A 15,423-nucleotide genomic window follows, 5' to 3' on the forward strand; every position below is an offset into this window, starting at 1 on the left:
GGCTCATGTAACTGTTTCCTTTAGCCTTGAGATGGGCTCCTGATGTTCGTGTGCTCCTTGGACCCACAGCCCAACTCTAAGAGTTGCTTCTGGCCCCTCTGAACCAAGCACAGGAACAGTCCTCCCTCCCCAGATTGTACTTTGCAGTTCCTGGGAAAAAGCCTCTTTGAGGAGAGGGGGTAGAAATGGGGGTGGTGGGCTTTATTCTGTTTGGAAATGGTGGCCCCTGGCTGGGGATCATTTTGCTACTGTGAAATTGATGTTCTCAGTGATTCCTTGTCATTTTGGAAGAAGGCTGCATCTGCCAGTGGTTGCCGGCTTGTGGACTTCCTCTAAAGGCATGCCACAAAGCAGAAAGTTCTGGCTGCATCTGCTGGAGAGAAACACCTGGCTCCGTCTGGGGACGAGCTGCTCAATAGATTTCTGCGCTTGGGCTGCTCCTCAAGCTGCAGCAGGACAGTGGCTTCTGATTCCCTGGGCTACCACGATCCCTCCAGGCTGGTGGAGCTCTGCCCCAGGCACCTCCTCTCCTCCACCAAGGGCTTTTCGGTGGCATGTTTCTCTGCTGGGGAGTATTTCACCCTGCTTGTTTCCTTGTAGCATCACATTTCCTTGTCCCTCTGGAGAGTTTTGAGGTGGACCTTCTGCAGCTGGTTATTCCAGAGCTGAGCTGAGGTTGGCCACCACAGGCTTGAGGCAGCCGGGCAGGACTGTGCAGGGTCACCACTGTGAACGCCTCTCTCCCACAGGGTCCTGAAGGTGCAGGATGACTCTCTTTGATGGCATCTATCCCTTCTACCTGCAGCAGAGGAAGGTCTTTGTGTTTGACGTCAGCACCATCATAGTGATCGTGGTCTTCCTAACGTTCGCTTGCAGCTTCCTGCTCATCATTCCGGGCATCCGTGGACGGGTGGTGTGTGACCCCTCTCCCTGGGGATAAGCATCTGCTCCCCACATTTTGGATGCTGGGACACTCCTGGCTGGTTCAGGGTGAGGCAGGAGGACAGCTGGGGCTGTTCCTCCCTGCTGATGTCCCACCTCTCTCCTTGCAGAGGCTGTACTGGACTCTCCGGGTTCTCCTCAGCCTTGTCGTGGGAGTGGTGATTGTCGGTAAGTGCTGCACAGCCCTCGGAGCGTGGGTCTGGGGGCAGAATTAAACCCTGGGGCAGGGTCTGCATCTGGGAAATGCGAGCTGGTAGTCACACCCATGGCCTGGCTGAGGCTGGTTGCAGGGTCTACCCTACCCCTGCTCTGCAAAACAGTCACACAGCTTCCCAAAAGGGCTTCCCCATCCCTGGCACGGGGGCTGAGAGCACCTGGAGGTGCCGGTGGTCACTTCTGAATCAAGGAGGAGCTTTGCTGGCTGTAACTGCACTGTGGTGTCGAACAGCCCCAGCTCCAGTGGGCTGCACAGCCCCATGTTCCTCCAACTGTGTGTGAGCTGACACAGCCAGGGTGCAGGAACAACAACAAAACCGTCGATGAAATGCAAAGAGTAAATTTATTTTCATTGTCTTGTGAACCGGGGGATGCCCAAAGCAGCACCCGAGCAGAGACACACCAGCAGGAACACAGGCACTGTGGACCTTGGTCCCTGCTAGAGGATGGCTGAACCTGCTGTTTTCACCTGTATTTCAGAGATTCACACAGGCATAGTTTACCACTGTGATCTTTCCCGCAGCAGGGTAGGAATCTCAAGCATGTTAGATAGGGTGCATCTAAGTTTATCACAGACCTGTTATCTGAACACAGATGTTCTACTTGTCCAACACACAAGGCTAAACAACAATTAGCACCATATGCGTATTTTTCTACACCCCAGCTGCAAGTCGCTTGAGTGTGTTTACAATCCTCCTGGCCAATCTTCCATTATTTTCCCACGCTGTGCAAGCCCTCCTGAGCTGCCTGCTGCTGGGGGAGCACGGCTGAGCAGCTCGGACTGCAGCCAGGCATGCTTGGAGGATGAGAGGAGCCTTGCAGTGATGTGGGGAGAGCAGGGTGAAATAAAACACAAGCAGGGCAGAGGTTGGGGCGGGAGGGTAAAGACCTTTCAAGGAGCAAGGCAGGAAGAGATGAAGGAGAGGGTTTGATTTAGTAGAAACCAGGAAATCTTCTGTAATAAATGGGACTGGTGGTAGAAACCAGGCTGTGGGATTTCCAACTTGGACAGGGTGACAGGATCTGTAACCGACAGAGGTACCAAGGGGACAAGAAGATGCCAGATGGGGAGAGCAACCAGCCCTGACCCTAAATCAAAGAAACTCTCCTGCTGTGAAGGACAGGGCAGATTACAAGACTTAGAGAGGGATGATGAAGCACAACCAAAATGACTCAGCCCCTGATTCAACCAGGCAATAGAAGCAGATAGCCAGGCTGTGACCAGCTGCGGGACTCTGCCAGCTGACACGTGGACCCAGTCCGGCATGCGGTGGTCACCCTCTACCTGGGGATGTCCAGGCACTGGGAGATGCCTGGGAACATGGTGCCAGGCTGGAGATGGCAGAGGGGTGGAGGTCAGGGCTTGCTCCACAGCCTTAACCAGCTCAGCCCTGGAGAGCCATCCAGTGCCACTCCTTTTACAAGGATGCAGCCGGGCGCTGCTTGGGTACACAGGAGGAATTAATTCTTTTAAAACCAGTGTCAGGGCTGCTGTCTGGCAGCAGCAGGGTACACTGGAACCTGCAGCTAGAAAACGTTCCTGCAGAGCTGTTACTGGATCACTGCCCTCACAAGTTGTTTCAGCAGCTGAACTTATTTTTGGGCAGGTTTTCTTGTTTGGCCTGAGATTAAATCATCACCTTCACTTTCAGCTCATTTCAGTGCTGGAAAAGTGTTTCAGAAAAGGGTACGTTGTTCCAAAAAAACATACCAGAAATGCTTCAAATTTTTCTTTTTCCCCCAGCTGAAATTACTGTCAGAGCTGCAACGGCACTTACCACCCCCCTCCACCGCCTCTGTTTGACAGTGATCTTCACTGGTCAGTAATAGTGCGATCTAGGGAGCTTAATATTTGGAATGAAACTCACCCCTGTTCCCAAGGCTGAGGAATGGGCTCATTTCCCAGCCCTGTCCTTGGGGGCTGTGGTGCTTGCCGTGGTGGGGAGCTTGCTGGGAAGTCCTGGAGAGGATTCCCAAGGAGGAATCAGGTCATGGGGTTCGTTCCTGGGAATCTGAGCTCCTCTGCTCCCGGATCGAGGGAGTGGATGCTCAGCAAGGAGAGGACATGAGCTCTGCCAGGGCGTTGGAGCTGGTTGAGGCACGTCCTGGTGGCTGAGTCAGCTCTCCTGCCCTCCTTACATTCCCTTGCAGTGCCATGGTGAGATAGGAACGGTGCCATTCATGCTCGCCCATGATCCCCTCCTTGAGAACAGCAAAGCCTGTGACCAGCCTCTCTTTAACTTTTCCTGGTTAAGCTTAAAAATCTTTCCTTTTCCTCTCAGCTGTCCAGTTCACAGGGGACTGGGAGACTGGCTGGGTGAAGGCTAACACCTCCTACAAGTCCTTCAGCCGTGCCCTGGTGAATGTGGACATTGGGCTGCATGTTGGCCTGGCAGGGGTGAATGTCACACTCATGGGTGAGTCTGATGTCCCTGTCTGCAGGTCCGGAGCGGCCATGGCCCCAGGAGGTCTCCAAGTGCTCTGTGGTTGGCCCTGGTCTGCATGGAGGCTCCTGGGACCCTGCTGTCCCTGGGGTGCCCGTGCCCCTGGCTGGCAGTGCCCAGGCTTCTGGGACACAGTGAGGCCTCAGTCTTCTCCCTCCGGCAGGAAACCCAGTGAATCAGGTCAATGAGACCATCAACTACAACGAGCACTTTGCCTGGAGCTTCGGTGCAGACTACGACCATAGCTACAGTGAAGGGCTGGAGAAGGGGCTGCCCAGTCCCATCCTCTACGTGGCGGAGAAGTTCACCACGCAAAGCCCCTGCGGAGTGCACAGGCAGTACCGCATCTCTGGCCACTATGCATCAGCCACTCTCTGGTGAGCCTTTCTGTCCTAGTGCAGGCAGGGGAGATGCAAGGATGTGGGAAGGGCTCTGCTACCTTGTCCCTAGGCCTCTGAGACGGATGGTGATTGCATGCTACCAGGAGGAAAGCCATGTGCATGGAGGGGCCTCTGCAAGGTCTGCGGTCAAACGGGTGGTCCTGTAGGCACCTTGGGCTGAGCAGATAGGAGATCCAGGTTCTCTTTGCTCATCAACTCCACCAGGGCTGGGAACAGGAGAGAGGAACGTGGTGCAGATCCTTGCCGATGATGTCAGGGGTCCATCCCCATGAACGGAGTTGGAGCTGCTGTCATTGGTGGCCCAGAGAAGCCTATGGGCATGTGCGGAACTCTCCCATCCCCATCTGTGAGGGTGTTTAATGTCTGGGAGTGGGACCAGGTGAGGAAAAGCTGACGATGCTGTTATTGTGGGGTCGATCTCGACTCTAGCAGGATCTGTTGGGCAGCGACATGTTGCTGCTCACTTGAGCTGAGGGAGAGCTGGTCCACAGCTGTCAGGAGACAGTCCCCTCTACCATGGGTTGTGGAGGGCAAGGGCCATTGCAGTGCTGTTCCCGCTGCTCTGGGTTTGACAGCAGGGATGTAGAAGCTAGGAAAGGGGCCTGGCAATGTCAGCCCCATAGCTGAAGAGTTTCCCTGTCACCCAGCTCCTCAGCCAAGTCCAGAGGTGCTGCAAATGACTTATGCCTGCTTCTGCAGTTATCCCAGTCCTGTGTGCTGCTCTTTGGGGTTTGCAGTGCCCCACATGTGGAAAGGCAGGGAACTGAGATGGTCTGGATACACTGAGTGGGCTGCCGCGGACTCTTTGAGTCCACCTACAGTCGGTGGGCTGAGCAATGGGAAGAGGAAACCTGGGCTTCTGCCTTCTGGATGTAGCACTGTGACCATTGCACATCTGCTTGCTCAGCCTGGAAGGCTAGGGATCACTCCAGCCTGCCCACAGGGCTTCTTGGCCTCATACAATGCAACCTGGAGCCCAGATTTCTCCTCCCACAGGGAGATCCTCACATAGAGCATCCTAGTCCATGGCAATTGCACAACTCATTCGCTGGTCCTCTCTTGTCTCCAGGGTGGCCTTTTGCACTTGGCTTATCTCCAACATGCTCTTCTCCATGCCCGTTCTAGTCTATGGAGGCTACATGCTCCTGGTCACAGGAGCCTTCATGATCTTTTCATTGTTCTCATTCGCCACTGTGAGGAACACCCCGATGTGCCCGATCCAGTTTGGGACCACAACCCTGCGCACATGCTATGGGGGATCTTTCTGGCTCACGCTAGTGATTGGTAAGGACACCAAGCTACATCAGGGCACACCACCTTCTCCCTCTGGGTGTGCAAGAAACTCAGTGCTTTCCCCCCCAGAAATGTAGGTGAGAGAGCTCGGGGAGTGCAGCCCACCAGAGCCCTAGCCTGTGCCTTGGCAAAGCAGATCCTGGCAGAGATGTCAACAGAGCTGGCAGAAGGGGGAACACCACCCCCATCTCAAGGGTGGTGGAGGGATTTTCAGTCCTTGAGGTGTGGTAATGCAAGGAGATGGGGATCATTTGCCTGAGTTTCAAGACCCATGCCTGGGTTTTAAGATGCTCAGCACAGCAGCTGAAGCCACCTCATACGGTAGAAGGCCATCTTCCATAAGGCATCGTCCCCTGGCAGGGGTGCGAAGTGTACTGGTCTTTACAGGAACACTCTCAGAGAGCACCTTGTCTTCCAGGCTTGCTCTGTTTTGTGGGTGGGATCGCTGTTGCCGCACTGCACTACTTCAACTTGGACCTACTGAAAACCTTCTTTGATCTCCGTGAGGACAAAGCAGAGGAGTACCAGGAAATGACAGAAGTGTACATCAACCCTCATTTTGTGAACAAAGGACTGTCTTCTCAGCCCTCCAAACTCAACTCCAACAACATCTAGAAGAAAGTTTTTCCCACTCCTTCCCTAAGTGAAAGGGAATGCCTGACAGGACAGAGCACAAACCCTTCTTGATGTCCCCAGAGACCCGTTTCCCCATCCAACTGCCTTTGAAGAATACACGAGTCCACACTGGGATGGATACGTGCTGAGAAGTACCCGTGCAAACTATCTCCCTGATGATGCCCTCTGGAAAAGGGCAGGCTTTGCAGAGAGCTGGCAGGCTGCAATCAGAGCAGCTCACAGCTCCAGGGACTTGAGCTGCACACTCTCCCGAGGGTCTCTGTCCCAGCAGAAATGCCCTTCCTGCTCCATGCCCTGGCACAGCTTGGTGCAGCGAGCCTCTGATGGCCAGTTCCAACACCAGAAACTGAGCTTGCTGGTGAGATTTCTCATGGTGAACACCTGTGACTCCAAAAGCCAGTGATTAAACCTGCTCATTTCTTTCCCAAGCACTGACTTTTAGCGTAGACCTTTAGGTGTGCCTAGGAAAGACAGGCACAGACCTAGATTCCATCAGGCTGGATGCTGCACCAGCGACAGTAAAAAAGCCTCTCCAGAAATAAAGACTGAATAAACACATGATGGAGTTTGCCGGGGGCAGAGGGGGATGTGATGATGTGATTATTTTTACTTTCAATCTTGGGCTTTGTTAGATAAGACTTGTAGCCTAGTGTTGGCCAAAAGAATGCCACAAGAAAGGAAGGAGAGGGAAGAATGAAGTTACTTCCATCCAGCTAGAGCACACTTGGGCTGGCTGGGCTCGCCACGAAATGCTAGCCGAAGGCCAGGAGTCAGACCCAGCCAAGGTGAGAAATGTAGTGCATCAAGTCACATTATTACAAACAGAAGATGGGCTCTGGCACCAAACCTACCAGCCTGATGAAATTTCTATGGGCTGGCACAAGGAGCTCGCCATATCTGAATGCTGGAGTAGCTTCAGTCTGGTTCACTGTGAAGGACATCATTTCAGTATTTTTGCTCTTTTCTTTCTAAGAAAGGACCCTCGCTATTAAGTTACTTATTTCTTTCACGTGATATTTGTGTTGCACTAATGTGATTTGTTATACACAAGAATTATTATTTTCAATAAAACTTTATTAAAAATCTGCTCCTTTGAAACACTTTGGGCATTTCTGGGGGCTGGTTTCTTAAGAGTGGGCTATGGGGCATATCTGCAGGTGACTGCTCACGAGACCCCAGCTGCAGCATCCTTCCCGTGGGGGGAGCTGCCCTGGTAGAGGTGCCCCCAAGGAAGGACGAGGCTTGCTGGCATGAGTCAAGGAGAGCCACTGAGAAACCCTTGTTGTGGGGAGCAGCACGCAGTAGGGATGTAGCACAGCCTCAAAAGGGCTTTAACTAGTTGAGCGGCAGGACAAAAGCCGTAAGATTAAAACCAACAAAACTCCCTCAGGAAAAGGAGGATCCTTTCTTGAGTCTTTCTTGCGTCCAGACACGTCAGATCTGGAGGCACTGTGGAAAGATGCGACAACTAACCACAAGTTATTGGGGCTGGTGTGGGGCAGATCCCATGCTCTGAAAGTACAGGAGGCTGGGGGGGTTTCCCATTCTTTCTGCCACCGCATCTGGCATTCTCCAGCCTCATCTCCTGTTTTTAGGCATGATTCGCTCCCCAATAGCATCCTCACCAGGAGAAAAGCTTTAGCCTATTGCATCAGACATACAGGGGCATGCACCCAAATAAACAAACCAGACACAATTCGGTCTGTTTGAAGCACAGAGACACCACAGCTCTGCAAGTCTTGCCCACTTCCTAGCAAACACAGAATGGCCAGGATTTCCGCAGCAGACTTTGCATGGGGCCAACTGAGCAGTGGCAATGACGTGATGGGGCATCCAGAGACCCCTTCACGTATCATGTCTCATGCAGAGCAGGAGGTCAGGACAACAGAGGCTGGCTGTGTCATGGGGGTTGGCAACCTGTAAGGAGATTTGGGGGTGAAGGATTTCTTCCCTTGCCACCACAGGGAGGTGCACACATGAGGGCCATTGCTCAGGGATGATTATTTTGCCTCTTTACATGTCATAGCAGCTTCTTCATATGCAATGTAAGAGCTGTGGCAGTATGGCTCCCCGGGTTGTGCTGCTGCAGGTCCTACCTCCTCTGTTCACCACAGCCCCCAGCTCAGTTTCCTAGTTGGACCGAGCCATTGTTGAACAACAAGATGCAAAATAATTGCCATTAAATCCCTGGCTCTTGGACTGGGCTGATTCTGGCCCCATGCTGTCCAGGGAATCTGGCACCCAACCAGAAAGCCACTGCCAGCAATGGAGCAGACACCATAAGTGTCTCAGAGAGCACAGCCTTGGGGTCTGCAAAGACCGTGGTCCCCATGCCTGGAGGCACTCACTGCACCAGAACATTCAACCACCATGCCACCTAGCAAGCAGCAGAGCTGCCCACTCCCCTGCTCCCCAGGCTGGGCTGCAAGAGGGAACACACCAGGGAAAGGCAGAGGTTTGCGAGGGCTGAATTTCAATTCAATAATTAAAAGAGGTTTGTTGCACCTTGGATCTAGTCCATCTGTAGCCTGAAGCATCTCCTGGTAGATGCCATTGGGAACATCCTGGCTGAGGTCTCTCAAGATGAAGGAATTCATTTCCAATCTATTTTTAAATGCCTGTTGAGGCCTCTAGGTCCTCATTGAAGGCTCTTCCATCCAGAGTGGGATGGGGCAGGATGCCATGTCTGAGCATCTCCTCCTCAGAGGGCCTGCCCCATGGTAGTCCCTCTGCAAACCTCTCTGCTGGGCTGGGGACTGTCCCCATCAAATCTTCCACATGCCCAGGGTCACTGTAGGAGCTAAAGTCCTCCCATATGCCCCTTGCTCATTTGCCTGGGTGTGGTCTGATGTTGACTTGCACCAACTAGCCATGGTCCGATGTCCCATACAGGACCACAAAAGGGCTCTGCATTTATCTTCTTCATCTTCTTCCCTTCCCTGTGGCTGCCATGTCACAGCAACAGAGCATTCCCAGCCTGCCAGCCCTCAGAGAGATGCCTCTATCAACAGACAAGTGAAAGACCAGGTCCAACTTACTTTTTATTAAGAGAGAGAGGAAAATAATAGAGCACAAAACAGAAAAATAAAAGAAAAAAAAAAAAGTGCAAAACCTGCACAGTTTAAGGGGTGCAAACCTGAAACGTCCTCCCTCCCTGCATAGGCAAGGTACCTGCTAGTTGTCAGCAGCCAGGAGTGGATGGCTGCATCCACCTTGGGTGTGCAGGATTTCAGCGTCGCGTGTCCTACAACATGCACGTTTCCATGGCTGAGCAGGAGGAAACCAAGCCTCCCAGATGGGGTGTGATGCTTACCTCTTGCTAATTGATTACAGCCGCCCTCTGGAGCACTGTAGCACCTCCATTCCCATCTCCTCCTCTCCTTTCCTCCCACCGAAATATTTTGTCTTCCTTTCAGAGGGCTGTGAAAGCACTGATAACTCACAGGCTGCCCACAGGTTGGTGGCTGTGGTTTGGGGTGTGTATAAGCACTGTAAGAAGCAGGAGCCAACCAACCGACTCCCTGACCGTGCTGTTTCCAGCCCAATGTGCAGCCCAGCGCATCTCAGACTTGAGCTGTGGGTTGTCGGGATGGGTCTGAAATCCAGGAGGCCTCCAAGGTCTGGTACCTCCAGCATCCTACTAAATTGTGGGCCTCCTTGCCAACCTGTTCTTCACCCCAGACCAAGAGGAGGTTCTGGATACAGGGCACCCTGGTGAGCACAGCTCCACTCTCCCTTCCTGACTGCTGATGGGAAGAGCATCCCTGGGCAGAGGGGATTTCTTGGGGCCCTTCAGGGTGGGGGTGCTGTTGCGGGGGCTCTACTTCTCATTTGGTTCGTATCTATGCATCTACAGTTAATTGGTTTCTCTACAGTTTGTTCTGGTTTAGTCTCTGTGTTTTAGGGAAGACTTGCGGTTTGTTGGGGATGGACTAAGGGGAAGGGCAGTAGCCCAGTGCCTGTAACTGTACAGCCAGGGGCGGGGCATGGATTCTCGTCACCCCCAAAAGCTATTCCAGCTGCTGGTGAGTAAAACAACAGCAAAAAAATGAGGGCAAACTGTTGTATTTGAGACACCTTTCCAGACATGGATATTCTCGTCACCTGGCTCTTTTTGTGTCTCTTCCCACCTGGGCTCCTGGTGGGCTTGTACCGGAGTGTGAATTCAGGAGGGATGTCCTTGGGCTTTGCCCTGCCTCCTCCCAGTGCCTTACAGCTGGGTGGCTGTCACCTCGCAAAGCTCGCCCAGAGGGACCATCAGCACATCCTGCGCAGAGGAGCTGGGCTTGGCTGGCAGGTAAGACTTGTTCCACCCCTCCTCTTCTTCTCCCTTTCCCTCGTCCAGGTTAAAGACAAGTTTCAGCTTCTCTGGCTGCACAGAGTTCAGGATGATGATGCCCAACCCCAGCAGCATGCACAGAAGCCCTGCAATGCAGCGTGGGAAGACATGTTAACACCTCCTGCCCACCATGTCCCAGCCCCATCCAGACCTGGATCTGCAGTTGGAAGCCAACGGCACATGGCATCACCCAGGGGGTCAAGGGAAGGTGTTATTTCCCTCTCCACATCTAGACTCTGCCATCAGTTTGGGCTCACCAGTACAAAAGAGAAGTCAATGAACTGGGGCAGATGGCCAAGAGAGTTGAGGTTGGAGCCCACCATGTACGGGGGAAGGCTGGAGGAGCTGGGCTTGTTTAGCCTGAAAGAGAGAAGTCTGTAGGGGGACCTAATCGCCATCTTCTGCTACTGAAAAAGAGCCAGTCTCTTCTTGGAGGTGCACAGTTGTAACATGGGAAATTCCAGTTTGATAAAAGGAAATAATCGCTGCCCATAAGTTGGACAGCTGTGGAGCAGGTCCTGAAAGGCAGAGGGGATCTCTAGCCATGGGGACATCCACCACCAGACTGAACAAGGCTGATGTGGCTTTGAGGTTAGCCCTGCTCTGGGCAAGGGCTGGGAGAGACACTCCTGAGGGTCCTTCCAGGCCAGGTCTTTCCTCGACTCTGCGATTCATGACTTACATGGCACTCCTCTGGGCACACCTCCACACAGATAGCTTTGGCCACTCTAATCTCCTGGCTGCTCAGCTCTTTTTTCCCCCAGTCTCAATGATGGTATCTTAAATTCTTGTATGTCATTTTAAAAAAAAAAACAAAAAAGTTTTCTCTGACCAGCCATGGAGACAGAAGGGATGAGGCACTGTTGGGGCATCACTGAGCATCATCACTGCAGGGATGGAGAACAAAAGCCTCAGGAGCAAGCTGAGCACTCACCTGTCACTAATGTCAGCCAAAAGGATCCACCATAGTCTGTTTTCAGGGAAGCTGGGCCAAACTGGATAGGACACTTCGGAGTGTTCCTCGCAGTGAAGAAGAAAAGCAGTGAGAAGAGCATCAGCGCGGCAGTGAGCAGGAGCATGTAGCTGCCGTAGAGCAGCATGGGCATGGAGAACAATAGGATGGAAATGAGCCATGTGCAAAAGGCCATCCTGCGAAAGGACCACAAAACCAAGCAGAAAGAGTCATACTTGGAACTTGTTCTCAGGGTCTCCTTTCCAAATCCCAATGGAGGGATACAGCCCTGGGCAAACTGCTCTGGCTGGCCTTGCTTGAGCAGGTGGGCTGGACAGGCTGGTCTAAGGAGGTCCCTTCCAACCTAAACAATTCTGCAGCTGCGTGAATGGTGGTGCTGTGGGACAGATCCCGCAGTGGTGGAGAGGGATCTCCACACCTGGGGACATTCAGTGTTGAACTTCATGAAGGCCCAAGCACCTTGATACAGCTTTCACATCAGCCATGCTCTGGGTGGGGGACTGGAGTATAAACCTCTGGAGGTCCCTTCAAATTATCTCTTTCTCTGACTCTTGTGGTCCCCCACAACTGACCACCCTCAGGTGGTTCCTACCTATTCAAAGGGAGAATGGCAACAAGGGACACCTTTGTTTGGAGAACCGCACAACAAACCGTGCCCACATCTGATTCAGCACCTGGAGTGAACCCAGCTTCCAGCCCTGCCCTGTGAGTGGGGTTTGGGTTTAGCTGGCTGGGGAGGTGAGCCTAACAAATTGTTCTGATTCCAAGAATAATAAAGAAAAATAAGTTTACAGCAACATCCCTGCCTTGAAATACTCCTCCTCTATAACAGGAAGGTTTGGGCAGGGCTAGTTATTTTTCCTGAAAATAAAGATGGAGGTGTAGGCAGGGACCTGGAGCCTACATCCTTAGAGGCAATCACAGAAAGACTCGCTCTTCCCTGCAGTGCCTTTCCCAAGACCTCTGAGACACATGGGAATGCTCTGAGATTCCAGGAGCACAGCACACACAAGGACTCTCAGCTTTACACCACAAGACAGCCTCTGAGTACCCTCTTGACGGTCCCTCCCATTCCCCACCAGCAAGTCTCATGCCCTCTTGGGCATGCAAAAGGACCCCAGCCCCCCCCGCCCCCGCTGGTCTTATCGGGGCTCCGCATCTTGTTTGGGAGAGGACCTTCCACCATAAGCCCCACACTTGCACCTGCTTTCTTTTAAATGAATAATAATTTTTCTCCAAATGCAATTATGCATGTTAAGGAGGAGGACACAGAAGAGGACTCTGGGGAGACGGGCAGGCCAGCAAACATGAGCAGCCCTAATTCTGCAGAATGGCAGGTAGCAGAGGCCAGCCCAGGGTTTGTCATGGCCTCATAGGGCAGAGGGTGGCTTCATCAAGGTCTCTCTGCTCTACTTGTTTCTACTCACCTCCCCACTGAGCAGATATAGGGCTGACCTCTTGCTCTAACTTACCACAGCGTGAGTGACGCGTAGTGGCCAGAGATGCGGTACTGCCTGTGCACTCCGCAGGGGCTTTGCGTGGTGAACCTCTCTGCCACGTAGAGGATAGGGCTGGGCAGCCCCTTTTCTAGGCCTTCACCATAGCTGTGGTCATAGTCTGCATCGAAGCTCCAGGTAAAGTGCTCGTTGTAGTTGATGGTCTCATTGACCTGATTCACTGGGTTTCCTGTCAGATGATGAAGACTAAGGACCTTTCTCAGCCTTGGAGGCAGCTCCAAGACTTCCTGGTGTCTCCAAGACTTCAAGGGCCCACAGCCCCAGTACCCATGTGCATGGCTGCCAAACTTGCACTCAGTCCCCTCCTGTTGTGATGTGCACTCACCCACAAGTGTGATGTTCACTCCCGCCAGGCCAATGTGCAGCCCAATGTCCACATTCACCAGGGCACGGCTGAAGGACTTGTAGGAGGTGTTTACTGTCACCCAGCCAGTCTCCCAGTCCCTGGTGAACTGTATGGCTGTGAAGACTTCAAAGGTTAGTCATGGCCTGACAGTAAGACTTCTAATGCTGGAAGCACCTGCCATGATGGTCACCATGGCCTGAGCATCATTTACTCCATCCCAAGGGCAAGACCGGGGTTGTGAGCCCCAAGGAGCAGAAGCCTTGTGTGTCCTTCCCCAACATCAACCCTGTCCCATGACCCTGAGAGCCCCACTTGGGTTCGGTTCTCTGCACACCCAGGGCAGTCCCTAGCCCTAGAGGCAATGGGGCTGACGTGTGGGCACTGTCCAGGCACTGGTCCTCATCTAAGCACCTGCCGATTTGTCCAAGTCCCCTGGCAGTTGGCGGTGGGTTTTCAGTGACTGCCCTAGAGGTGGTCTGCGCCTTCAAATGCCAGCCTTCAGAGAGCAGACAGATGGGTGCTTGCACCTCTCACCACTTGCTGGAGACAGGTCTCAGACACAGACAGGGTTTGGTCTTCCCCATGAGCTCATCCTGCAGGCTGCACTTGGTGCTTAGCTGCTCTGTTCATCCTCCCTCACCTTGCCCCTCCATCCCCCATGTCTTGGGCATCCTTGAGCTTCCCCTCCAGGACGCCAGTACTCACTGAGGACCACTGCTCCCACGAAGAGGCCCATCACCACCCGCAGGAACCAGAAGAGTCTCTGAGAAGGGTGAGCAGAGCCGGGGGACAGGTCTCAGTCAGATTTTGCCATGGGGACCTCCGCACCAAGTATGTCATTTAGAAGCATCAGCAGGTGAGAAACGGGCCTGTCCCTCCCCTGGGGAGTCACCCCATGGGCTTTGCAGGCGGGTGGCATAGGGGAAACACGCAACTGGGGCATCCCTGCCATGAGGTGGGGGAGGAGCAGGGAGATCCGGGCAGAGCAAGAAGGTCAGAACATCCCATTCGGGAAAGTTGTGCCATCCCCTTTCTGGGAAGAAGGATGGAGGAGACACTTCTTTTAATACTTCTGAGCTGGGATTTCCACACTTGCCCAAAGCTTCACATGTTTGGATGTGTTGGCAGTTGGCCACAGCTGGAGACAAAAGCAGTGCCCAGGAGTTTGCAGTGTGTCCCTTCGGGGGGAGACACCTCTCGGCCAGCCCCGCTGCGGACCCAAGCACGCGACAAGCTTGCGGCGTGCGAGCGGCGGACTTTCAGCGGGATCAGTTGGGCACTGACCTGAGAGCAGTGCTGGGGCACACATGGTGCAGACTTTTCTTTTGTTGGGGTTTGGGGGAAGGTGGAACGAGGTCTTTGAGCCTCTCCCTGTTTTTCCACTCCTGGAAAATCACTCTGGCTTGCTCACAGTGAAATCCAGCCAAACTCAGATTTGGGCACTTCATAAATTTGGGATGGTGGAGTTTGGTGTCTCTAGCATGGGGGTAAATGCTGGGTTGGGCTGGAGTTCACCCCCATGGCTTGCTAGAGATCCCAGAGGCCTGGCCACGAACCTGTGTGCATGTTTTCTCCCCAAGTCTGTTTCCAAGGCTGGGAAGGAGAAGGAATGTGGGATGCATAGGGCAGGGACCAGAAGGGTGAGCTCCTCTGGCACCTCCACTTACCCCCCTGCCCCGGATCCCTGGCAGGATGATGATGAAAGTCACCAACATGGAGAGGAAGACGGAGATGATAACGGTCCGGGTGGTGTCGAAGGGGAAGCACGCATTGGCACCAGGGTAGAAGGGGAAGGAGCCATTCCACAGCGTCATCCTGCTGCCTAGGATGGCTGGAAATCAGCACCCAGAGAGACATTGGCTACACTTCCACTCTGCCCAGCCTTCTCCGTAGAGCCATATTCTGCCCACTTGCCAACCCACTGCTTGTCCTGGGCACGACTGTGTGTACATCTCCAGTGCCCGTGCACATTGCAGTCCTGCATCTGGGTGCACGCTCAGGCATGTCCCACAGGAGCCCTCCATCTCCTCAGGGTACATCCCAGAAGAAAGCAGGTTTGGAGTCACCGGGGCATCCATAGCAATGCTCAGATTGTCCCCAGGATGCGACAACAAGATGCGCACGTGTCACTGGGCCTCTTGCTCTCCTCCTCTGCCTCTTCTTGATCCCTGGTCTCTTGCCTACGCTCCCACGCTCCCTGGTTCAGCTCTTTATCAAACAGCCTGGCTCCCGCTTGTGGGTGTTGTGCTCAGGACGCTCAGTGAATCACCGCACAAACACGGGCTGCGCCCCATTCCTTGCTGAAGCCCTGGACGG

The 15,423-nt window shown here is 53.5% G+C and overlaps 2 protein-coding genes across 2 annotated transcripts; one reads left to right on the forward strand and one right to left on the reverse strand.

Annotated features, from left to right (window-relative positions):
• The first annotated feature begins 766 nt into the window (after window positions 1-766).
• Window positions 767-5,911, forward strand: DUOXA2 (dual oxidase maturation factor 2). Its single transcript, XM_009700920.1, has 6 exons — window positions 767-913; window positions 1,053-1,110; window positions 3,441-3,575; window positions 3,766-3,979; window positions 5,073-5,287; window positions 5,715-5,911. Exons 1-6 carry the CDS (start codon window positions 767-769, stop codon window positions 5,909-5,911), a joined length of 966 nt encoding a protein of 321 aa, XP_009699222.1.
• A 4,231-nt stretch (window positions 5,912-10,142) lies between these two features.
• Window positions 10,143-14,921, reverse strand: DUOXA1 (dual oxidase maturation factor 1). Its single transcript, XM_009700921.1, has 6 exons — window positions 14,775-14,921; window positions 13,813-13,870; window positions 13,087-13,221; window positions 12,717-12,930; window positions 11,206-11,420; window positions 10,143-10,357 (listed from the first exon to the last, which is right to left on the reverse strand). The coding sequence occupies exons 1-6, from the start codon at window positions 14,919-14,921 to the stop codon at window positions 10,143-10,145; spliced, it is 984 nt and encodes a 327-aa protein (XP_009699223.1).
• Window positions 14,922-15,423: the final 502 nt, after the last annotated feature.

This window comes from Cariama cristata, unplaced genomic scaffold, assembly GCF_000690535.1.
Source record: "Cariama cristata isolate BGI_N322 unplaced genomic scaffold, ASM69053v1 Scaffold30715, whole genome shotgun sequence".
In the NCBI taxonomy this organism is placed as follows: Eukaryota; Metazoa; Chordata; class Aves; order Cariamiformes; family Cariamidae; genus Cariama; species Cariama cristata.